The 25,592-nt window shown below is 37.9% G+C and overlaps 2 protein-coding genes across 7 annotated transcripts; both read right to left on the reverse strand.

Moving 5' to 3' along the window:
• Window positions 1-1,743: 1,743 nt before the first annotated feature.
• On the reverse strand, window positions 1,744-7,282 carry LOC110814809 (PPR superfamily protein). Of its 3 annotated transcripts, none has more exons than XM_088218764.1 (5): window positions 6,928-7,282; window positions 3,433-6,807; window positions 3,243-3,339; window positions 3,005-3,074; window positions 1,744-2,782 (listed from the first exon to the last, which is right to left on the reverse strand). In XM_088218764.1, exons 1-2 carry the CDS (start codon window positions 7,094-7,096, stop codon window positions 3,554-3,556), a joined length of 3,423 nt encoding a protein of 1,140 aa, XP_088074890.1. In that variant the 5' UTR covers window positions 7,097-7,282; the 3' UTR covers window positions 1,744-2,782; window positions 3,005-3,074; window positions 3,243-3,339; window positions 3,433-3,553. The 3 variants fall into 3 exon arrangements, with proteins under 3 accessions (XP_088074890.1, XP_088074891.1, XP_088074889.1); XM_088218765.1 differs by having other exon boundaries at window positions 1,744-2,128; window positions 2,385-2,782; window positions 3,243-6,807; XM_088218763.1 differs by having other exon boundaries at window positions 3,243-6,807.
• A 1,276-nt stretch (window positions 7,283-8,558) lies between these two features.
• On the reverse strand, window positions 8,559-25,099 carry UPL1 (LOW protein: E3 ubiquitin ligase-like protein). 4 transcript variants are annotated; one of them, XM_088218770.1, is made up of 18 exons: window positions 24,958-25,099; window positions 24,645-24,774; window positions 23,053-23,148; window positions 22,760-22,966; window positions 15,090-22,512; window positions 14,572-14,981; window positions 14,187-14,504; window positions 13,583-13,799; window positions 13,207-13,493; window positions 12,734-13,008; window positions 11,425-12,553; window positions 11,193-11,339; window positions 10,991-11,071; window positions 10,576-10,801; window positions 10,352-10,491; window positions 9,733-9,839; window positions 9,453-9,628; window positions 8,559-9,004 (listed from the first exon to the last, which is right to left on the reverse strand). In XM_088218770.1, exons 2-17 carry the CDS (start codon window positions 24,675-24,677, stop codon window positions 9,526-9,528), a joined length of 11,199 nt encoding a protein of 3,732 aa, XP_088074896.1. In that variant the 5' UTR covers window positions 24,678-24,774; window positions 24,958-25,099; the 3' UTR covers window positions 8,559-9,004; window positions 9,453-9,525. The 4 variants fall into 4 exon arrangements, with proteins under 4 accessions (XP_088074896.1, XP_088074895.1, XP_088074893.1 ...); XM_088218769.1 differs by having other exon boundaries at window positions 14,572-22,509; XM_088218767.1 differs by having other exon boundaries at window positions 14,572-22,512.
• Window positions 25,100-25,592: the final 493 nt, after the last annotated feature.

Here is a 25,592-nt window from a genome sequence, read left to right on the forward strand (position 1 = left end):
GACGTGCAATTGCGTAAAGAATAGAGACGTGAGAAAGTTAACGGGACGGAATGGGGAAGTGGCAAACGGCGTGATCGGCGAGGAGATGTTGGGTTAGACGGAGGCAAAGGGTGCAAATGACTTGCTGGCACTGTTTTAAAAGCTGAGATTTACGATGAATTTAATGCCTTATTTATTATTATTATTAACAAAGTTGATTTTAATGAATGAATATTTTAATAAACATTTTTAAAATATTAATTTGGTATTAAGTACATATTTTTTTTTTCTAATTAGTATATTAAGAATAAAAATTTCAAGTATAAAATAGTAGATATATGTATGGAAGTACAAAATTATGTATAAATGGTTCCTTTTAAATAATTTTTAAAGAATATTTTTTTAGAACATTCAAAAATCAATATTAAAAAATATGAAATTTTTTTTTTTTTGGGTGATAAGGGTATTTCTCTTCTAAATTTTAAAGTTTTTCTAAATTATTTTGAAAATTCTTTCTTTCATATTAATATTGAGGCATTTATTATTTGAATTATTAAAAAAAAATTGAATTCAAATAATCAAGTATACTTTTTTATTAATTAATTATAACATAAAGATTAAAATTTGTTCTTGTTATTATTTTAGTACCATAATTTGGAGTCATTTAACTTTTTTTGTTCTTATTTGGTTTCAAAAATAATGACGAAATTAAATATTTTCTACTAACTCGAGATTTAATTATAACAACAACAATATAATAAACTTATAATTATGGAACTAAAATAGCAAACAACATAAAAATTGAAAGGAACTAAGTAGGCCACATTGTTAAGTTATAGAAAAAAAGGGACTAAATATTTGGTAAAAAAATCCAACATTTTTGGATATTAGTAGAAAAGGACAATCATTCTTTTTAGTTTCAAGATGTCACAAGTAATATGGCCTTGTCATATATATATATACATATATATATATATATATGTATGTATGTATGTTACTTATTTTTTTGGGGAGTCAGCATTCATGTCTAAAATAAACAAAAGGGAAATTGTTTTTACACAAATTTACATGTTAATTTCACACATGGAAATCAAAATTTTGTATTGAATAGTGTTAAAAGATCTGTTTCCCACTCTTAAGTACATACATATATATATATATATATATATTAAGAGTTAACCAGAAACAAGAAAATAATTTGTGGGTGTGTTTAGAAATGAGTAATTTTAGTTTCAAAGTTGAGAGCAGCATCAAGTCTTAAAATTAAGATTCTTTTTTCTCTTCTTTTTTGTCCTTTCAAATTCCTTTTTTGTGAGGAGATAAAACAAGAAGATGAGACTAGACACCATGACATGTATTATGGCATGTGATTTGGATTTTGGCCGACACAAAAGTAGATAGCAGCCGACCAAGTGATTGTGATCTAAGACCACCCTTTGTTGGCTTCTTTCACCTCTCTGCAAATTTTTACAGTTTCAAGAATCTGGGAAAAGAAAAAGTTAAAAATGCAAAATCTAACCGTGAAAAATAGACAAATGGGATGCCCCAAAATCTAATTCATAGTTTGGACAAAGTTTTTTAATTAAAAAAAACTCAATAAAAGATTTAAGTTCCTGTAGCATCTGGTTATAAACTCAATAAAAGATTTAATGAACAGAATGATTTGAAGACAAACATAATATATAATGTTTCCTGTGTATCCTGGGAATCCTAAAAAGACAATCCATAAGCAGAGTGAAATATAGATCGAGATGAGAACAGAACTGTGATAAAAGCTTTAAATATAATCATAAATTATTTAAAAAAGTTTAAGTACACCAAGTTTATTCCCATTAATTGCTAGATTCTGTCTGCCACACCAACAGCAAGACATTGTGCTTAGTAAACAACAAACTAAATAGAAAAGGTTACCAAATCAAGGAAACTCTAATGCTTGTGCTCCATTGGAAAGCAAGCCTGGGACTTTGCAAGTAATAATCATCGGGTTCCCAACTTTATTTCTTCAACAAGAAGCTTGCTTTGCAGCGCAACGGTAGCCCAGGTGGTAAATCGCTCCATTCTTTTCACAGGGAATCATGGGTTCAAACCGTGTACAATTAGAGTCTACCCGCTGTTGGGAGGGAATTCTAAGGCAGCAGTCACAGGCTCACTATAAAGATAAAAACGATAACTCAAACCCAACATTTAATAGAAAACGAGAATTCCCGATCATGCCCAAAGAAGGTGTCTATATTGGGTAACACTTCCCACCATTTTCTTTTAGTAAAAAGAACAAGAACTTGTTTCGATGCTATTCATGAGAAATCTCTTTTTCCCGAAATGTTTTGACAAAGAAGAGATGGATGTCATTAGAAGAACGATTAGGTTTGAACAAGTACATTGGTTTTGATATTAGCTTCACTTACAGAATGATTTAAGGATAAGGCAAAAACAGATCATCAATCCTCGCCTTGAATGGCAAAGCACATGACAGCACTAGTCAATAAGTCCAGAGTACTTCATCTCATAGTTTGCGACAACATGCCATCACCTTCGAAACTTGTTGCTAACACAAACAGTAAGGAACAGCCCTAAACCAGCATATTTTATCTGGTGGGAATAAGACAAATAATGGTGCAGGTCCAGATGGGATACCTCATTTTTGCTTCACCTAATATTCCAAGCAAGGATCTTATTTTTAAAGCTTATCATATCATCTACGAGTAAGCCAACTCATGGAACATCTGAATACCGCGTGAGGCCGCCGCTGGCATGCTCTATAAAATGTGAACTCTTTTCCTTCCCCTTCACTGCACTCTGCACCCTATGATTTGGCAGAGAATAATCAATCAACAGTCTTATGGAGTCTGAAGGCTGAGTTTAGAATTAATTAGACATAGAGGGAGAGGATATCAGATAATTGACAGATTTTCAGAATGGTTGCAATAATGGCCGACTGGTGGCCACCAGAAGATTTCATGGGCCCATGTTTAATGGTTAGTGGCATATCAGCTAGTTGATTCCAAAGATAATATTTGTAAGTTACCTCTTCCCAAGTCCTGTAAGCACATGTAACTAACAAAGTGACATTGTCATCCTTTATCCACCAGGAAGACCTGTTAGAAGGGCAGAATATCAGAATCACAAATGAACTGAACTTTTAACTCAGTCCCTTATTTATCAATGAACAAGATAAGAAAGGAGTGTTTTCATATATATACATATATATACACGTATATTTATATTTATATAGCCAAATTTGAAAAAGGAGAAAGGGGATTTACCTAGCACGCATAGGCACCTACTTTCTGTACCTCTTTGCCAACAGAATGACAATGGAACCAGCGAGTCATATTTCCCATGATATAGAAGCAAAGCAAACTGCAATTTCACCGGACAAAGAAGAGGTAAGAGTACTTTTAAATGGTTTGAAAAAGCAGCAGAATTTGAGCCCCGGAAGAGCATTGCACAGACCAGATCATGGACATCCAAGAAAAATGTCAACACAAAGGAGCTTGCTTCACCCACATATGGGATTATGCTTCCAGAATACTGGTGATATTTTGTGTATCCACACCTCTTTCATGTGTTAACGTTATCTCTTCTTTTTTCGCTGCAAGGACTTCAATCTTTCAACTGCGGTTATCAGACACTCATCCAAATGTTGGCAGCATCCCTCCCAGTTCATAGATAACAATCCTCTCTCATGTAAATCCTTCAAAAGAGTGTCAGCTTCGACATCACAATTTCCCTGGAAAAGAATGGCATTAACCAGAACAGTATATGTTGTTATGTTGGCCCAAAGACCGCTTTGCTTCATCTCTTTATAGAGTTCAAAAGCAGCTGCCAGATCACCATTAGCACAAAGGCCTGAAATTAGAACATTGTAGGCAACAATATCAAGTTTCAGATCACAAAGCCTCATCACATTCCTTAACTTCAGAGCCTCCACAAGATTAGCTTCCTTGCAAAACATGTGCATTAGAGTTGTAAATGAAGCAATAGTTGGAATAAGCTGACCCTGAAGCATGCTCTGAAGAACCAGCATTGCTTCTTCAACCTTCCCACATTTGGCAAGACCTCTTACAATAGCACTCTCAGCAACATCCCGGGAACTTATTCCAAATGCCACCATCTCATCTTTTAGCCTGAATGCACTTTGCATATCTCCCATTCTGCAAAGAGCATTTATCAAAGTGATATACTTGGTGCACTGGGGAAGGAAACCTCTCTTTGACATTTCATGCAAAAGAATACGAGATTCTTGAAATGCGTGGGTTTTGTTGAGTCCAGAAACGATGGCAGTATAGGTATTTATATTGACAGGCACTCCCAGTACATTCATGATACTAACCAAGTCAGAGGCCTTCCGCATCTCACCTCTTAGACAACACTCACTGACAAGCACATTGAATGTAAAGCAATCAACCTCAGTACCTTCACATACAAATTTCCTCAAGATCTTAACACCAACTTCCAACATACCAGATCTGCAAAGTCCAAGAATGAGAGAATGGCATGTCAACTTATCAGGCAAAATACCACTCTTCATCATGGTTTTGTACAAACGAAAGAATTGCAACATATCTTTCTTCTTGGAATATCCATGCAAGAGAATATTGTATGTAGCCAAACCAGGGGACAGATTTTGACGACTCATTCTAGAGAAGAGATTGGTTGCCTCCACCATTTTTCCCATCCTTGAATATCCATCTAGAAGTACATTATAGATAACCAAGTCAGGGAAAATACCTTCATTTTCCATCTGCTCATAAATACACAAAGCAGCCTTCCATTGGCCAGCCTTGAAGAAACCATTAACCAAAGAGCTGTAAATTACCTGATCTAGAGACAAATTTCTGTTTGTCATTACATTATCATAAAATAGGACAGCAGCAACCACTTTGCGCTTTCTACATAACCCAGTAAACAGACTAGCATATGTGTAATGATCAGGTAGCACATCACACTCCACCATCTCATTAAAGAGGGAAACAGCCTCCTGCAGCTTCCCTAATTTGCAAGTCCCGGAAATTATTGTATTGTAGGCCACAGTATCCACAGCTGAAGGAATATTACGGATTTTATTCAAAAATTTGTTTGCCTCCCTCAAATTTCCACCTTTGCACAGTCCTTTCAGTAAGCTACCATATGTTAGAAAACTCGGGTGATTTCCAAGCTCGATCATTTTATCAAACATAGAAAATGCTTTTAACGCATTACCCAAACTTCCGTACCCATTTATAATACAATCAAAAGTAATAGAATTAGGGACAAGACCTGTCCTGCTCATGTGATGCATGAAATCCTCGGCTTCACCCACCTTTCCACATCTACAAAGGGAAGTTACCAATATGTTACATGTGAAATGATCAGCATCGTGGCCACAGAGATTCATGGCTGCATAAACTTTCAATGCTTCTGCTATATTACCCATCTTGCAAAAATTGTAGATTAATGTCTTGTACATAATTTTATTTGGTGCAAGTCCAGCTTTATGTATCCTACAAATTATTTCCTTTGCCTTTTTAATCATCCCAAATTTTGAAAACCCATTTACAAGTGCAGAATAAGTAACAATATCGGGATTTACACCATCGTCAACCATTCTATCCAGCAAATGCACAGCTTCAGCAAGAAATCCTTTTTTACATAACCCATCAATCATTGATGTATATGCTACATAACCAATAACTATTCCGTCCCTTCTCATTTTCTCAAAAAAGCCTCTAGCTAAGTCGAATTCAGCATGTTTGCACAACCCATCTAAAAGAGCTCCACAACTAACTTCATTGGGCCTAAGTCCTTCTGCTTCCATTTTATCCAAAAGCCTCAAAGCTTCTAGAAAATCACCCTTGTCACAGTACCCATCAATCAAAGCATTGTAGGTAGCATGGTTAGGTGAAAGTTTAAGCATTATCATCTCATAAAAAATTCTAGTAGCAATGCCAAGCTTTCCCTCCTTAACAAACCCATTAATAAGAGTATTGTAAGTGACTTCATTGGGAACTATCATCCTCTTTCTCATCTTTTTCAGCAGTAAATAACCTTTTGCACTTTGGTTGTTTCTACACAAATCATCTATAAACATATTATATGTACAAACATCCACCTGTATTCCCTTCAAACCCATACGTTCAATAAGCTCAAGTGCCGCTTTGTACTTTCCCCTCTTGCAATAACAATTGAGCAAAGTATTATATGTAACTCTAGTAGGAAGATAACCACACTCTTCCATCTTTTTCAAGAGATGAACAGCATTTTTTAACTTCCCTTCCACACACAAAATGTTAATTAATATGTTAAAAGTAGCAACATTAGGACAAATCTTCCTAGCAAGCATTTCCTTAAAAAATAACCAGACTGACCCAACTGCGGAAGAGTTCTTCACCATAGAACCAAGCACCATATTACAGGTATAAATTGAAGGTTTAAACCCGCGAAAACCCATCAAACGGAATATCTCTATAGCATCCCCAACCAATCCTTCTCTCAGATAAACCCTAATCAGGAGGTCAAAAACTGAAGGGTTTGAGTTACAAACTGGGTATGTGTTCATCAAAGCACCAAAAACAGAATTTGACCCAACACCCATTTGAGATAATTCCCTCAAAATGGATTTTGCGGGGTCATACATTCTGGCTCTAACAAGTATATGAGTGGTTAAGCAAAGTATGTGAGTGAGGTGAGTGAGCTCCAAACCAGGTTGCCTGATAACCCAGTCGAGGAATTTCAGAGCCAACTTCCCATGAACTGGTCTCAGTGAAGACAACTTGTAGTCCATATGGTTGAGTGACTCCCAACGGTCTATAGTCAGAATTGCATATATGCTCTTCTCCATGTCCGACCCTGTTTGGACCCAGAACAGGTTAAGCGTTTAGAACATACCCATATCAATATACAAAATATATATATTTAAATATATGTATATATATATATATAGAGAGAGAGAGAGAGAGAGAGAGATACCTGAAGCTCGGGTGACGATGCTAAATGCTCTGTCAATTGAATGGTCATTTTTGGACTTCCGTTTTGGATAACTGGAGAAACCCATGAGAGAAAAGCGTCTAAATTTTGAAGCGACATGGGAGATAAGAAAGATTTTTTTGTTTCTAGAGGAACTCAAGTATAAGAACATCAGCGGCTCTTATTCATTCTCATTATGCGGGTTCCGAAACACTTTGCTTGGGAACATGGAAGGAAGGAGGAGGAAGAAGAAGAAGAAGAAGAAGCAGGATTGACATGTGGACCTATTGTAGTTACAGATACTGAATGTGAGCATACGGCTTATTTGCCGAGTGCCATTTGAGCCGATTCGAGGCCCAAAGAAATTTTTTCCTGTCTTGTTCTTCTTTTAGGAAAAAAAGTTTAAATAATTAAAATAAAGCAGGTTACTTTACTAATTAAACTGAAATTTCTAACTACTCAAACCTAATAATTAAACTTTCCTCCAAAAAAATTAAAATCTCGAAATTTTAAAGCTATAGTTTCAATCTCCATATCCAATTGATGGGCTTAGTTCTTGTCTACTGTTTGGTAATGCTGGAAATAAATCTCTTTGAAAAATTCTACTTGTACGTATCACAACTTAAAAATTTGTAGTATGAGAAGTTCTTCCTTTAAAAAAAAAAAAACAAAATTGTAATAAATTATTTAAAATAAAATTTTGAACCCAAATCACTTTCTTGGAAGTGATTAAAAGTAAACATAGGCTAAAGTATGGGTGCTTGCTACGTGAGAAGTTGGTATTTGATAATTACCTTCTTTAAAATATTATATTTATAATGTATATAACGTTTATGTTTAACAAATTTATTTTAATCCAAAGTTATGGACACGAAATAAACACCCTACTTGATCTCAAATTAAAAAAGCAAAAAAAAAAAAAAAATTCAACCCATTTATATTGAGAACGGAGTAGAAAAAAGGAACTAGCACTCCATTTTATTTGTAATTATCTGATTACTATAAGTAATTAAATATATTTTATACAACATTTATGTGGTTTACTATTAGTTAATAATATTTTTGTTTTGATTTCAAAAAAATGTTTAGGTGTTTAAAATTTTGATATATATATATATATATAAAGTTTAAACAATTGAATGTACATACATCAAACAAAACTAGATTTTGTTGTACGCATCGTACATCTATTTGTTAAGTAAAATACAAATATTTTATTGTTGCAATATTCTTCAATTAAGCAATTTAAACACATACATCAAACAAATCTTTTTTTTTTACAAAACATTTGTATTACACATTTGATATTTTAATAGTTTCTTTAAATATATATATATATATATTTATGATTATATTAAAAAGTTAAGAGGGTGACCATAATTAAAAGTTAATTTTTATGGAAATAAAGATACTCACGAGAATGAAAATTCCTCATTCTCTGGCTCGTAGGTTACACATTGTGTGCCCAATTGGCAATTTACTCCTCATCCACATCCAGAACCACGATTAACTAACTGGTACCAATTTCCATATAACGGATGGAGATGATACAATTTATCCAAGCTCGCGGTGAACATGAAACATGATATCCAAAAATCAAAATAGAAACAAAAAGACTATCGAGGACAGGACCATATCTAAATTTCCAGTAGACATAAAAGAAGGGGAAGTTAAATTCTACCTCTGAGGTAGCAAAAGGTTCACAACACTTTCTCTAATTATAAAAGGGTGTTATGGCCATACAGAATGATCATATTAATGGGAATTGGCAGCTTCAAGATAAAAAGCTGTGATCATATAAGATTACTGGAAATGGAAGCTAAAATAGAAACAAAAAGACTAATATAGACAAAGAAATGAAAGATTTGTCTATAGACATTTTCTATGCTCCCCCATCTGGATAGCAAGAAACCCAAAAACAAAAAATTATTACAATCTCTGGCCCGGTAAGCTCCATACAGAGCATCCAATTGATTGCAAAAGTGCAACTATCCTTTGTCTGTACTGCCGGATGAAGCAACCATCATCTCGGTTCTTTCTTTGCATCATTGTAATTCCTATCCGCCGAATCAGTCACCATCTGCAAATGCAAGGAATTTCAAAAAGGACAACTCAGCTAATCATCCCAAGGCATTAAACCAAAGAACTTGCTTATATAAGCATGAGTCAAGACAACATGCCCATAAAACAATTTCGAAAATTTGAAAAAAGAAAATGAAAAGATAATGGAAGTAAAAATTGTATATTGCAATGTTCAACAGCTAATGTAAGATCACAATCCAAAATAGTCTTCCACATGGGCAGCAACAAGATATGTGATTCAACAAACATAATTATGCACTCTTATAGCACCTGCTAAAAAAGTTGATTTCAAATTTAAGTTGCAGAAAAATGTAGGGAACATGGAGGTGGTATAGTCCTCTTGCTAATATCCTGAGAAAAGTGTACAGGGAACTATCTAGCCCTACTTCTGATCAATAAGTGAATCATAAAGAATGAGGATCTCGCAGAGAAGATGCCTTACTGACATGTACAAGTTGATCTGAAGATCAATTACTCAGTCTGCTCTGAATAAGTGAAATCTCCAACAACAAAAATTTGTCAGCCGAAGCCAAATCCTTCACTCGCTTCATGAATAGCAAGCAGCAAGCGGTCCTGAAGCTGTTCTTTGGAAGAATACTCGGGCAGGTCCAATTGATTAAAGCTGAAAAAGAAAATAAATCAATTTAAAAAAATATATAGAAATTTGATTCTAAAATACAAACATACTGACTGCTGTATTGCATGTATCAAATAATCCCTACTCACCAGGTATGAGCTGAAGGTAACCGCTCAGGGGCACCATATGCCTTGTGAATCTGAAATCTTTGAGGGCCAGATATACCCTGCAATGCCTTGAAACCCTCCAATGGAACCTGAAAAAGTAACAAAAAATTAGTCCAGAGGCTTAAAATTGTAAGTTTAGAGAGTTAATCCCTCCACCATAAAGACACTGCATTTCTTCACATGCATAGTGAGAATCATATTTTGCAAAGGCATATGGTTGAAGATACTTGAGTACACTGCACATGCCTCACGCACCTATTCCAAGCCAATAAAATGAACATTTAAATTTTAGTTTTTTTCTTTAAAATTTCTTTGAAACCATCCAAAGGCATATTTTTTGAAGATACAGATGAAGAAACCTTTTGTTCAAATTCCTACGGGAAGTTTTAAGGAAAAATAACAAAAGAAACAAACTGGCATCAACAAAATCATGCAAAGTGGGAATGGCTTCATTCCCCTTTGGACCTTTTCCTAGGAGCACAAAATGCCGAATTTTAAATAGGTATTTTGCCAAGCATATTTATCCGCAAAATTTCAACGGAACCTAAATTCACATTGAGAAAATTTAATTTCAACTACCATATGTACAGAATAAAATCACCTTTGATGTTCCTGTAACAAATTGCAAAAGTCTCGCCATATCTTCCTTGTTAAAAGTTTTAACTACATCCCAGAACCACTGGACAACGCTAGATGCTACCGTGTAGCCTGTATACTCTGTATTGGCCTTTAGATCATCCACTGCAAATAAAAACACCATTCAGATTCTTAAAGCAGTGCAGACAGGCTTTGTATATGAAATAATTCTTAGGGAAATAAGCTCACAATCAATTTCAGGAAGTCCACTTATTAGTAGCTCAAGCTCTTTATCATTGAAGATCGAAATGAGTTCTCGTGGTACCAACTCATTGAAACCATCTAGGAAGGCATTGATTTGAGGCCGGATAGCATTAGTCAATATATGGTCAGCCACAAGATCAATGTATTCATGCTTTGTTTCTTCAGTAACCCTTATATTTCTTCCCCCAGGCTTCAGCTCATAATCAGTAACCTTTTTTGGGCAAAAAAAATGAAATATCAAAACAGATTATTACTAACTGAAGAAAAAATAAAAAGAAGATTTCTGTTGCACCTCACAAAAAGTCAGATTGAAATCCAAGGATTGATGAGATTAAGAAAAGGACTTCATAAACAAGTATGGCAAAAACTTAAGATTGAATGTGATCTAGCTTTCAAATACCTCAGCTTTCTCATAAAGAATGTGTTTCTCCTCGTCCGCGTCCATGCTAAATGTCAAGTCAGGAATATCACTCACATCATTCTGAGATATGGTACAGAGAAACAAATTTGAAACGTCACAAAAATATACGCAGCAAAATACAAGATTATGTCTACCAAAACAAAGCACAAAGGCAAGATTTTTTTTAAGCAACTCAACAAACCTCAAGCATCCACTTCAAATTCTTGTAATAATCAGGATCAACAGCCTCTATATCATGGTAGGTCACCTTTACACCAAGAATGTGCTTATAGAAAGACCGAGTAAAATATACATCTAAGAGCTGCCCATCAAAAAGTGCCTTTGCAACCTGCACAAAATCATTGCATAAAAACATCAGATGACCAGATTCAAATTGCAATGGGTTCAGAATTGTAATAGTCATTGCAATTTACCACACGGCCCACGAATTTGAAGTATGAAAGATGTTCAGTCTGGTATACGGAATTGGGGTTTGGCTGGAAGGTTACATTGTTCCCCACAGTGGTGAAAAGCAAAGCTCCCTTGTCAAAGATGACCCTCGACAATAGCTGATACCATTCTCTTGTTAATCCTCCAGCATCAATACCCTCTTCACCTTGAAATTGCACATTCAATCGTCCCTTCAGGTCCTGAGTAGGACGCATTCGCAACTGGTTGTATGAATCCTCCAAAACATATGCACGGCGAACACTAATACGCAGTGGGCCTGAAATATGTTGCTCGTGCTGTTGCCTTATTCTTGACCGGAAATAGGCTCGCTTGTTATCAAAGTCGATCAGTCTTGGTGCCTTTAGCATCATAGAGAGTGATTTCTCCAACAAGCCTGGATTCGTTCTGATAAAGGCATTTAAAAGCCGACGATGCTTCTCAGTGAATTTCGAAAATGTTACAGAACCATCAGCTTTTTTCTGGAATTCACCACCGCACTTAGATGTCAATGAAGCAGAACTACCACCAGACTCTTTGACCTCTCTTGCTGTTACATTTGCATGATCAGGCGGCAAGATGGACTGGTTTGCTTGAAGCTTTTCACACAGCACAAAGAAGGCCTCGATGAAAGGCAGGAGTCTTTGAGTTCCTGGGGGAAGGGGTGACGAAGAAGCAGTCCCCTGAACATGATCTCCGAGATTTGTACTTGATATAGTTGGGCACAAGGAGCTCTGACTCAGCTGTATCTCAGTTGTACTGATACAGTCGCTCAATTCTCGCCACAATGGCTCTAGTGCAACATTTAACTTCAGCATTGTAGTTTGCTCATCTTGTTCTCCATTACCCTCCAGCTCCATATTCTCATTCACACTAGGTGAAGTTAGCGAGCTAAGCACTTGCAGAACACGCAGAATAGCAGCCCCAGCCATGGAACCTGCACTGAGACCCAGCATTTGGGTGTTTCTAAGTGTAACAAGCTCACTGACAGCTGAACTACTCAAACAACGAGCTAATTCTGAAAGCTCTGTAGTAAAGAACTTGCGATGAGCCACAGCAACTGAGGCCAATTTCTTCAGCACCTCACCAGCTAACATATAGACTTTGTCTGATAGCCTAATTGAACAATTTAACAGGTTAATTACTTTTCCACGAAAGTAAAGCTACAGAAGCAGTTAATTAAAAGGAGAAAAAAATGGAATCAGAAGCAGTTAGAAAAAGTGCATTCCAAAATGGAAATGAAAAGAAATCAATATAAATTCAATCACCTAGAGAAAGCAAAAGAATGCATCTTACCCCTCATTACCGAGAAGACTGCAGAGATTGCGCAAATCAGACTGTGGCAACTGCAAGAAAATATTATATATATCATTGTTCCTCTTCCCATCTAAAACAGACAACTCAGCACCTTTGTTCTTATTCTCTTGACTAGATTCTATTTCTTTTCTTATTTCACTATAAGCTTCACTGACAGCCAGCTTTTGTGAATTCTCCATCATTGGTTCAGATGGCAATTGATTCTCCAATTTTGAAGCCGCTGTATAAACAATTACTTGAAGCAAACTCATGATCTGCAACATAAGGATAGGATATACATGTAACAATGTAACTTAAAAGAGAAACTACTATTCATATTATTGCCTAGTTAGCAAAGAAACTGATGGCAAGATTATGATAACAAGCTATCACATAAAAATAAGACGTATAACTTCAAGCAAGAATACACCTCATTACGCTCTAAGGAGAATTAGTCGGAAGAGAACTATTACCTGCTCAAGATGAGAAGTGCTGCGCAAAAATAATGGTCTATTCAAGAGCTTGAGGAACAGTATCAGAGGAACATTCCCGTCCTGACAGTCTCCTGAATCCACTGAAGCACCTCCCTCAAAAACTTTAGCTTTTCCTTTGTCCTTCGTACTTTCTGAATGCTTGGGACTGGAAGATTCTGGAACAAGGGATGGATCAAAGTAGAACAACATATTGGCAACAGCTGAATGGTTTGTTGCCAAATAACTCAAAATCTCAAGCACTCGGCGTAACACCAGTGGAGGAAGACCTGTTGAAATAAAACACTCAGAGATAAAATCAGTAATAAAAAAAAAAAGAAAGAAAGAAAAGAAAGAAAGCCGATAACTGTGATCATACCGCTGAATGTACTACCATCTAGGAGCTGTGACCGACCATATAAAATATTTGACTGACAACCATAAAGCCTCTGGGAACTAATTGTTGCCGCTCCACCTAATGAACCTTCAGCCTCTGGTCTAATCATATCAAGCAAAAGATGAACCAAAATTGCTCTTGTAACACTATGTGCACATAGGTTTAACAAAAGTCTTTGCAGAAGGCCTTTCCCAAGTGGCTGAATACACAATAAAGACAGAAATTACAGTTTTAACAAGATATTGTAGTGCAGTACATATATCTATTGAAGGCAGATAGAGCAGTTCAGATTCAGGAAACCTGATTTGTAGTCTGCATGTACAAATAGAACAGGATATACCATTAAGAATGTTAAATACTTCACTCCTTGAAATACCCCTTAACATAGATATCAATGCTTAAACTTTAATAAGAAAAAGGAACTCAAATTTCATCTACTAATCAAATTGGTTGTCCCTATTATGGCCCATCCTTCTGCTTTGGTTTATGGCGAATCTAGAATTTAGATTTTTAACCTCCCAATGGTCACTTGGGCAGGTAAAGCCAGTGAGAAAAGAATGACTTTTAAATTGGAAAATGGCATAACCTGGGCTAACCGTAGAAGCCGAATCAAAGCTTTCAAAGCATTTGCATCCAGAAGTGGCTCTCCTTCAACTTCCCTTACTTTCAAGGTGTCTGCAATAGCAGGAGCTGTTCTTTGACCAATTGTAACTCCAACACCCCTGTCCATTCCGGTCTGCCTATCATGACCCAAACCAGTCCTTCGATTAATCAGCCTATGGCCACCTCCAAAAAAACTACGAGCCTGATAATGACTCAATGCTCGGTCCCTTAGCATTTGTGCTTCAGCAAGCAATGGAGAAGGTAATGCAGATAAAACTGCTTCTGAAGAAGTCAAAAGCACCTGGAACAACAAGGAAGGGGTTAACACAACTCAACTAATAATAAGAAGCAAGGCTTAGTATCCAGACCTCTTCTCGCAAATCAGCAGGAAATGTTGCTATGATTGACGCATTATCCATGTCAACTGGTTGTCCTTCAGACTGCTGGGCAATCCTTTGTGCCCTTTGTTGAGCCAAGACTTCTGCTTGGATATCAGGAGGCAGGGCAGCTAAAAACTCAGGATCAATGTCATCTACTGAAGGAGGCGCATAAGTTGGAGGCTGAACAGACTGAGCTTGCTGTGAAGCTAGAACTTCTGCCCTCAGATCTTCAGGTAGTGCCTCCAAGAAAGTAGGATCGATAGCATTCGTACCAGAAGTCTCATTACTCATACTAGCTTGATCGGCCTGATTTGCATTTGGTGCAATCAGTGTATTTTGCTCAGAAGAAGGCTCATCCACACTAAGTTGAGCAGGTGATTGCTCAATTAGATTTCCCTCTGCACCATTACCATTCATATCAATATCATCACTTCCATGAACTGGAGAACCATGACAAGCAGATGGAACAGGCATCTCAGAACCAGAAAGTAAAAGCTCATGAGTACCAGATTGATCGTTCATTCTTGACGATCCATCCCCCGTGGCTGGAATAGATACATTTTGAAAATTAGCAGGCAATTCAATATCCCTTTGGCACTCTACAACAGCATGACGACCCACAGATGGGTTAATAAATTCAGTAATAGCCTCTTCTTGCTCAGCAGCAGCACCATTACCCTCCACAACTTCCATGTTATCAAGCCCATTTTGTGTACCATTCAGAGAGAGAGGCTGAACTGAAACAGGTTCATGTACCCGTGGACGCTCATCCACATCTTCAACAACAGAATCAGGATTGATTTGCTCTAAAGAAACAACGGTTGGATTAAGTTGATGGTTTACCATTTCAGTGCCATTTTCTTGACCCTGTTGACTGCTAGTATTATCAACCTCCACAGCTGCTTGACCATCATTGGATGGAAGGGTATCTGATGGAGGCCTTTCCTGCACTCCAGAATTCTGAGATTGCCTTTCATTCAAATTGTTGGGCGGAGCATTACAGCGCAACTGAGACAGGAATTGCTCCTCAACAGCCTGCGCAATAGCTGCTGCTTGAGAAACTGCTTGTGGTTGCCCATCATCTGTCCAACGACCATCACCAGGTCCTCTTCGTCCTGACAACTGCAATGAGTCCATACCAACTGAAATATCAGCCAAAGGTGGAGGTGCTGCACCAGACAAACGGTCACTAAAAAGATTACTGGGTGCCTGGCCATAGGGAAGAACTGGACCATCAAACATGTAGAAGTGAGCTATATCAAAACTCCCAGCAGATAAAGGTTCTAAATCCCTGGATGAATTCCCCGCTGATGACCAAATGGAGGCCAGGTCTCCTGATTGAGATGGTCTAAGAAGGAGAGGATGTTGAAAACCATTCACTTCTGTCATAGATCGTTCAAAAGAAGCCCGCCCTGTCTGACGACGGCGTTCAAAGCCTAAAGACCGGCGGAGACCAAAAAGATCATCCACATTCACCCCTTCAAAAGGTTCAGCAGCAACATCAATTAGACCACCCGCAGCTCCAGGTTGCCCAAGAACTTGCAAATGGTCTAAACCATCTAGCGCTTCCCTCCACCTTACTTCTATGACACGATTCTCATGAAAATCATCATCCTCTTCATCCATCATATCATCATTGTAGTCATCTCCCAAGCCACCATCATCATGGTCTTCAACATCAGTATCAGCAAGAGACATCATGCCAGCACCATCCTCTGCTATATCATCATCGTCATCGTCCCCCTCATCATCATCCTCATCATCCTCACCATCATCTCCCATGTCATCATCCTCATCACCCATGTCATCATCTGCTCTGTTCTCAACACGAAACGTCATCTCAATCTGATCAGTGTTGTGCAACACACCACCTTCTTCCATTTCTTCACGCATGAAGTCCATCCCAATTTCCATTGGCGGGTTGGTACCAGTTGTCTCTTCAGCTTCTATTCCTTGCCGCAGAGAACGATTTTGGTTCCCATCAAGTTCGCCTTGACTTTGAGAAGTTCCTTGATGATGCTGGTGTTGACTCTCCACAGCATCAGAAACTTCCTGCTGACTGCTTCTGTTTTGATTATGTTCTGTTGTCTCAACAGCCGACCCAGTAACTTGATCATCATGTCTCCCATTTGCTCCTGTGGATTTTTTCTTGTTTGATCCTTCAGATTTGAAAACTTGCTCATTAGCATTAGCAGCTCTTGTAAGAGTTTCAAGAGCCTTTAGTATAAGAGTCACAACCTTTGGAGCATCAGGGTGATCCAAATCAATCACTTGAAGAATGCAAGTCAGACACTGAACCATTCCTCCATCTATCATGCTTTTTGCTATGTCAGGGGAACACCCAGGTAGGTTGCTGGATGATGAATTCTTTGACAAAATTGAATAAACCAAATCAGCAAAAGCAAAAACTCTTTTATCAGGCAACAAAACATTATTTGTCGAATTGCTCTCCAAGTTTGAGAATGAAAACAAGGCTTTCACAAGTTCATTAATCACTCGTTTACGGCCTTCACTAGAACGGCCACATAGAACAACCAAAAACCATGAAGCTTTTTCAGACAGCTTGTCTCTCCATTCATCAGGTCCTGCAGATTTATCAACGGACATTGGAAGTAGATGATGCAAAACATGGTGAAGTATTCCACCATGTCCATCAGCTTGATTAGATCCCCGGGGTTGAGACATTTCTGAATCCCGTCTCAGTATAACCCCGACAGCATGTACATACATGAGAAGAATATCGCTCAATAACTTGAGGACAAAAGTTATCTTAGCCAATCCTGCAGATCTCTCAGACTCTGGCTCCGTTTTCCTTGTCTCACCCACCTTTGATTTACCCTTCACCTTGACATTAGGTTCATCGATCTCCATGGAAATTAGTTCACTTGCACAATCTTCCTGGCTTCCTTTTGGTGAAGGATATTTCAAAACAATCTCAAGAAGTTGATCGATTACTTGGCTGAGATTGGCAGGAATTCTCTTGTGGCCCTTGGAACATTTACCCGATCCATCATGCAACTTATTTTCAGAAATTCGGACAGGGTCACTAGAAGATAATCCAAGTTCACCACCTGGAACTTTTGATTTTTCCTTTTCCTTCGACAAAACCACATAGGTTCTCCCTCCTGATGACTCCAACTGACAAACAGCAGCTGCAGCCTTCATGAAAACCATGGGATCTCTTGAGATAACGGGTGCCATTGACGTTAAAAATGTTCTGGTAGATATCCGCCCAGCATGCCTATTCCCACTTAGAGTTTGCCTTATCTCCAACTCCATTGCAGTTTGCAGAGTTTGAGGATCTTCAAGAAGATGCCGAATTATAGCAGATGCAACAGTGTCATATCCAGGGAAAAAACATGTTCTTGGGAGACTGAAAAGAGCAGCTAATCCTCCATTTTCAAGAAATTGCAAAGCTAGACTGTGTGTTTTTGTCAACCGAGCACATAACTGGAGAACAGCCTGCATGATCATGGCTGGAACATGTTGCTTTATCAAGTCACAAGCAATTAGCAGCAACTTTTGACCCTCTTCAACTGTCAAGTAGCCAGTAGATTTCCCCAATATTCTCTCAAAAGGATTGCAGGTCTCTTTATCAGGGATATCTGGAGTTGATTTTTTATCCACAGCTGACGCTTGCTCCGACAAAGAAGCAGGCTCTGCCAAAGAGTCTGGCAATGATCCTATTTGACTTCCATCCTGGGTTTCAGCAATTATTCTCGGCCGAGACTGCAACATGTTATCTAAGATAAGCAGTAAAGCACTAATACATTTTGGAACCAGCACCTCATTTGCATACTCATTTTTGGCCTTAAAATTCATCAAGATATCAATTGCAGTGGGGACAATACTGTTCTGTGAAGCAATTTCCTTCATACTTCCATCTTCAGAAAGAAGCAATGCCAAAACATGTGATATCATACTCAATGCACAGGTATCTTTTGAAAATTCCAAAGGACAAAGCTTCAGCTGCTGAATGAGATAAGATACCACCTTTGGACGATCCTCACCCTTATTACGATTGCAGAGAGTCACAAGCAAATCTGTCAAAGGGAATGCAATTGAATCACTGCTCTGAAATAACTTCACAGATGCAGCAAGAATATCTTCAACAGGGGGTTCTACTGGTTGTGTCTCCTCCGTATGGACATCCATTGCCTTGTCAACACTATCAGCTTTTGATGGTTCCGATGAGTTTCCAAGAGAAAGAGCAAGTGCCCGAGCTAGTTCATCATCCTCCTGCACAGGATCCTCAGCATGACTAACCAGCCATTCCATGGCCATTTCAACACTATTTGTTTCAACCCGTCTCAAAGCTTCCTCAGCTCTCGCCCTTGAGAAACCCATTTCAACAATAATGGCAATAGTACCTTCATCAGGTGGTGGCGGCATAAGTCGCTGATTTGTACTACCTGCAATGCCGCTCCGATTTCGTTTCACATCCCCGACACCCGAGTATATGTGAGTAACGAGAGAAACAATGGAAGCCACAAAACCTGAACTGCAATTTTGGAACATTGGGTGGTTCCAGACAGGAAGTATCACATCCAGAACCTGAGATTGCAGACTACGAACAAAGGTTTCTGGATCCCTTGGAACAGGAAAGAGACCAATTGACAAACCAACTGCAACTGGCTGAACAAGCAGCTGAATCTGGGATCCAGAGGTTGGAGACAAAAGTAAAGCAGAATTAACAAAATACTCAAGCACACGGCAATAGCTTTGCAATGTATCAAGCAACCATCTACTGTGAGACAATTTATTGGCTTCACCTGTCTTATCGTTATCAATGCCAGATGTGGGAATTGAGTATGGCAAAGTCCATAATAACTGACTAGTAGCTTCAAATGTAGTGAGCAGCTCTCTGAAGGTCCCATGGACATAAAAGTTATTAACCATTGCTGTGTAACAGGTCCTCCGCCTGCTGTCAAAAGTCAGAGCTGCCATGTCATCTACAACCTTCCCCAGATATCTACATTTCACTGACAGTGAGATATCATGCCCAACATCAGAAGAATAGCCCGGGAAGCTAAGGGCGTCAAGAAATATTTTAGCCAGGGCAGTACCAAGAGTCTTTGATGCTGAGCTCAATGACCCTGCATCGACTCTGCGACGGTTTGGGGAGGTGAATCCTTTTACAAGAGCTGTGAAGAAAGAACGCAATGTGGAAGCCAACTTGCTCAGAATTTCCATGACAAGAACTTCAGGACTTTTCTTTTTCAAATCCTGGGAAGATGATGCCTCTGGTAGATTGGGTGGAACATCAGAATCAATGTTTAAAGCCTCCAGGTGCCGACTAGTCCTCCCGCCCCTCAAGCGAGATAATCCATGACGAGTTCGACGGTGTAAACCTTCATTACGAACCACTGAAATAAATTCACGCTCTCCACCCCAAAAAGACCCATTTCTGATGGAAACTGGATTCATGTACCTCACCGCTGGAACATTTCCATCATCATCACTTTCCCTTCCAGCAGCATTGTATGGAGCTGCATCTGTATTTTCAGGTTCTTGTTCAGTAGTCTTCTTCTCATCTGCCTTGGCATCATTACACAAAGAAATTTGCCAAACTATTTCCCTGTATATCCGCCCAAGATCTTTTAATACATCAGCATCTGCGGTACTCAGTTCAGAGACAACAGTAGCAGTTCCTTTCAACAGAAAATTGGAAAGAGACAGCACTCCTTCAAGACTGGAAAGGCATCTCAAGACTTTTGTCTGCTTCCCAGATTCGACTATAGCAAGCTGAGTTCCTCCAACAGAAACAAAGAGTTCATTTGTTGATTTCAGATGTTCTCTTAGAAATGAACATACTGTCCTAGCCAGAGAAGCAGAATGCTGAGGTGAGAAATTCTTAAAGGCAATAGAGATGCTCTGACCAATGGATGCTGATAGAGGCATTAATGGCAATGTAAACAACTGCAGGACTGCATCAATCCCCTTCTTCTCAACAAATATACGACAAGTGTCAGCATTCTGAAGAATTGTCTCAAGAAGGCGGGCAATATTGCTCACACAATCAGGAAGAAACAGTTCAACATTCACCAATGACACATCAGAAGATGGCTCAGCAGTCTGCTCTGAACTATCCATTTTGGGAGATTCCTTTTCATCTGAGACAGCCAAACTCTTTTCTTCAGCATCAGTTTCCATGGGAACGTGATGTGAGCTGAGTGCATCAGCAGACAGGTAAGATGCATCACATCCAGATCCAATCTCCAAAATAGTATTCAAGATCTCAATAACCACATCAACTCCTGGTCCACGCAATGAAGATTGATGGCGCATAAGTTCATCCAGTCCACTAGACAAGGAACCAGATGTATCACCAGTGAGAGCACGCAAATAATTTCTTGAAGTAAAAATTTTAATAAAACATCTCAAAGCATTGCGATCCTTCACAGCCTGAAGACCATTATTGTTAAGGCATAAGGCATCCAAACATTGAGGTATACATGTTATGGCTTCCGCAGAACAGAGAACACCGTCCAATATGGCTTCCAGGAAGGCAGAAGGCAGACCAGCCGCATCTAAGACAGGATAGCATGTAGGGTCTTTGTGAATTAGGTCACTCATGACATTTGCTGCAAGTGAAAACACTCCGCCACCAAAATCTTTTGCTCTTCTAAAAATTATACACAAGCATTCTGGCAATAAACTCTCTTCAGTGCCATAAACACGAGCAGTACTTCCAGGGGCATATGTTCCAAGAGATATAGCACGTAATAAAGCCTTCATTAATAGTCGCCGATGATATGAAATTAATGCATCAGAATATAGGGGCTGTATGTTATCAAGCTCCGTAGAAGCACCTGCAACTACTTGTGAACTCCTCGTACTAATATCAGAGTCTTCACCTTGTTGCTTAGGACAACTTCCTACATAAGATACTTCCAATTTTAGGCGGGAGATTGTATCATCTAAACCACCCAGATCTCTGAAGAGTGTAGCAGCTGGATTACTGTAATCCATGAAAGCTTCTAAAATGTGCACAGCTGTACTAACCAAATGCAAGTGCTGCGGGTCGGTATCTTTAAGGAGAGGCAAAAGAGTAGGAATAAAACCAGCTTCACGCATGGCTGAGCAACCAGACGATGATGAGACCAACACAGTGACGAGAGACAATAAAGCCTCTGCAAAGACAACAGACCATTTTGAGGTATTACTAATAACAGAATCAATGGCCTTCTGCATGAGGCTTGATAGGATGCCACGGTGCCCACCAGATGTGACAGAAGTTAAAACAGTTGGCAAGCGGGACCGATCTTGAGAAAGAGCAACCAAAGAGAGCAGACAAAGAATCCGAATCTTCTCCGGAACTGCATCTTCGTAGCTCAATAATGTAACTAATTCATTCACAAATTCAGGCTCACAGTTAAAAAAAGAAATTAGGTCATCAGGACCACCACTTGCTTGTACAAGAACTATGAAAGCATATAGGCGAATGCATGTGTACTGCTGTCGAGATGTTAAAGATCCAAAACCCCTTGCGAACCTCAATCTAGATAATAGAGAAAATCTTAAACTAGATGGCACCTTGTACTCGGCAACTAACTTGTTCAAAAGCTCCAGATCAGTCTCTACGTAAGTGTGAAGATTAGGTAAATGAATGACTTGTAAACCTTGGGCTGGCTGTTCCCTAGCAGGGGATTCATTTGATGATTCATTCAATGCATAGAACTCAAAATGGAGGGTGCAACCTAACTCATACGCAATAGGATCACAACCACTTTCTACAGCACATGCAAATAATCCTAGACCCTCTTCCTTACCCCCCCAACCTTGTGCAAGAGCAAATAGTTTTGAACTCAAGGAAGCATCTCTAATAGAGTACTTTCCAATTGTTTTTTTCAAGAAAGAAGCCAAAGTCTGCAAGCAAGCCTCAACAACGTCCGCATCAGTGGAAGCAAGCAAGGATGAGAGATGCTGCTGCAGAAGCAATGGAGAAAGAAATGAGAAATTTATGACAGTGAAAATCGAAGTTTAATAACTTCAGGGGCTGCACAAGAAGAAAGGATGGAAAAATGAAGCAAACACAGCCATCGATAAAGGTCATTGTAAATCCCCTTAAAAGACATGCGATCTAATGCACAAAGTACTGAAATTCACCCACCTTGAATGAAGCAGAAGTGTCAAAAAACCTCATGGGAATTATTCCTTAAATAGATTAGCATACCTCATAAGAGCTATAAAAATGCTTATTTGTGCAGTTCTCCAAAATTATTCTTATAACACGGAGAACTTGAAGAACAGCTTCTCTTGGAAAAGGAGGATCAGATTCTAAAAAATTATCCTCGACCTGCAAATCTTTTCTTGATTTTATGTGCTTCTCAAAAAATGAATCAAAATGGTTAAAAAGATCAACCCAGTGATGGAAGTCTCCCTGGTCCAACAAAGAATAATTGTAAATTAAACTGCATATAAGCAACAGTTATATCATATCATAAAAATTTGAGGTTGCTAAGGCACCTTATCAAACTCCCAAACAAAACCTTTAAGGGGCTCCTGTATATGCTCAAATGGAACAGCAGTAACACTGTTGATGAAGGATCTGATTTTGGGAGGCTGGAAAAGAAAATTAGAGATTGTTAGTACTATTGTAAACTACCACCCAGTGGTCAGCATGTGGAAAAGAAAATTAGAGGTTGTTATTACTATTGCAAACTATATCCCAGTTGTCAGCGCGTCGAAGAAAAGAGAAAGAACTTTAGTAAATTCAGTACAACAAATCATTTCCAATTATAAAGCTTATGAAACCTGATAAAATTCAAGAAATTACAACTTCAAAACCACTAACCAAAAACTTATCCATTCTGTTGCAAAGATAAAGAAGAAATGAATCACATATGAAAAATTTATTAAAATTGAAGCAGTACAAACACATGCTAATTCATGCAATTGCAAGGTAGCACACTATTTGAATTGCTCTCTGAAGCAGAAGAGAAGGGAACAGCCATGAACAATATTTCTCAATGCAACTCCAAAGAGTTAAAAAAAATCCAAGAACACTTTTTTTTGGGGGGGGAGGAACTTAGCATCTACTATATGATGGACAACAGCAGGCGAACACCCAGGAAAAGAAACTGAAATTTTTAATCTCTCAATCGAGTGAAATGGATTAGCTAGTAAGCCAGTAGCATTTTTGAAAACCCTTCACTGGACTTGAAAATTCAAAGCAATTGAGCAAGCACACATAAAAACACCCATTCATCCACTCTCCACCACATTAACTGCGAGTCTAAACTGCAATATACATTAAAGATTTCCCAATATTAACAAACATATTGAAACATGGAAAATAGGATTACATAGCATTTCAATCACTCTCTTATTACAAGAAAGATTAATTTTTTTTGGGTACAAAAAGAAATTATATTAAGATAAGAAAGGAAGCATCAAAAAAGGGCAGTGGATAAAATATCCAGCTGAAAAAAAAAAAGGAAATCAAAACAAAGAATACAAAAAGAAAACACTGAACTACAAGTGAGATTATAAAACCACAGATTTAGTACTGTTGACAACTCATTGCAATCAATTTATAAAAACACTGGTGGGCTTAACTCATCATGCTTATCACAAGTCCAAATTCCTATTCACAATGAAAAGAATGAGAAATTAGATGTACAAAAAAATTAGTAGCAACTGCACAAGAACTGAAAGAGATGAACCTCTATTCACTCTCACAATCACTCCCAGTCCCCAACTAGTCAGGGCAGGGCCTAACAATCAGAAGCTCAATGCAATCGTTCACCTGATAATCATGCAACTAAAAATAAACATATATACACCATGTTGAACACTTCATGTGACATCTAATCCAAAAGTGCTTAAGCAATATAGAAAATAAGCTAAATAGATTAAGTATTGCACTACAGAACCAAACAAGAGAAATTTTAGCTTGAGAATATAAATTATGAAAAATAAGAATCAAGCAGCAACTGTGAGAACGGAGAGTAAATCGTATATGAGATTGCACCTATGCGTAAACGTGTATGCAAAATACATATAGGTACACAAATGTTATTGAAGCAAAAATTGGACAGGTAGATATAAACACTGACCACTTCCAAAGCCCTCCGTCTCTTGAGCTTCATCGTGCAAGAGAAAGCATTGCACGAATAACAACCGCGATTGAGAATCGATCAATTCTCAATAATCGAGAATTGATCGAGAGTTGATTATCGATTAGTGCTACGAGAAAAAGAGGAGAGCAATCAGAATTTGAAATTAAACCAAAAAAAACGCACAAAAATGTAGGGTTTTTCAATCAGTATCAACAAGGATCGGGTCATATTTAACGATAATGGCGATGATTATAAAAAGAAGAACAAATAGACTAGTTAAAATCAATGGATAAAAAGGTCCGAAACTTACATGAATTTTCTACGATCAAATTTAGGGTTTTTGATGCGATCGCAGAGAGAAGAAGAGAGTTTTAGAGAGAGAGATGTGAGGAGAAACGGAGAAGAACTCTTAAACTGAGAAGCTAAGGAGTGTCGTGTATTATATATATGAGGGGAAATTTTTGGAAAAATAAAAGAAAATTGGGCTTGGATATTACATAATAATAATACTCATAATAATAATAATAATAATATTTTCTCCAAAAAATAATAATATAAGTATTTAATCAAAAAATAATATTTATATTAATAATTTTTCTAAATTAAAAATATTATAAAATTGTAAGGATCTTGAAATGTTCAAAAAAATAAATAATAATTAAAGTGCAGAAGCAAATAAATGTTCAAGGTGTACATTCATTACACAATAAATTAAAGTATCAAACAATGTTACGGAATTCACCTTTTTAAAAAAAATATAAGAAATAAAGAAATGAACGGAAAATAATGATAATTAACATCTACTCACAATCATCTTGCAGATCGGGCTCTGTGTAACGGCTCCGGAAATTTAAATGAAATATATGTATTTAAAATGTCAAATGCGGAAGCGTAATAAATATTTTGATTAACATCCCTTACACAATAACTAAAACGAACTCAAAA

This window comes from Carica papaya, chromosome 4 (assembly GCF_054855325.1).
Source record: "Carica papaya isolate Zhongbai chromosome 4, ASM5485532v1, whole genome shotgun sequence".
Classification (NCBI taxonomy): domain Eukaryota; kingdom Viridiplantae; phylum Streptophyta; class Magnoliopsida; order Brassicales; family Caricaceae; genus Carica; species Carica papaya.

What these genes read in the sequence shown, in the direction of transcription:
- LOC110814809 (XM_088218764.1), bottom strand. Translation starts at nt 7,096, where the DNA reads ATGTTCTTATACTTGAGTTCCTCTAGAAACAAAAAAATCTTTCTTATC. An exon ending in CATCGTCACCCGAGCTTCAG is followed by an intron (nt 6,808 to 6,927) that starts GTATCTCTCTCT and finishes GGGTCCAAACAG; the next exon opens with GGTCGGACATGGAGAAGAGC.
- UPL1 (XM_088218767.1), bottom strand. Translation starts at nt 24,677, where the DNA reads ATGAAGCTCAAGAGACGGAGGGCTTTGGAAGTG. An exon ending in GACGGAGGGCTTTGGAAGTG is followed by an intron (nt 23,149 to 24,644) that starts GTCAGTGTTTAT and finishes TTTCTTTTCCAG; the next exon opens with CCTCCCAAAATCAGATCCTT. An exon ending in ATTTTTATAGCTCTTATGAG is followed by an intron (nt 22,513 to 22,759) that starts GTATGCTAATCT and finishes TTGCTTCTGCAG; the next exon opens with CAGCATCTCTCATCCTTGCT.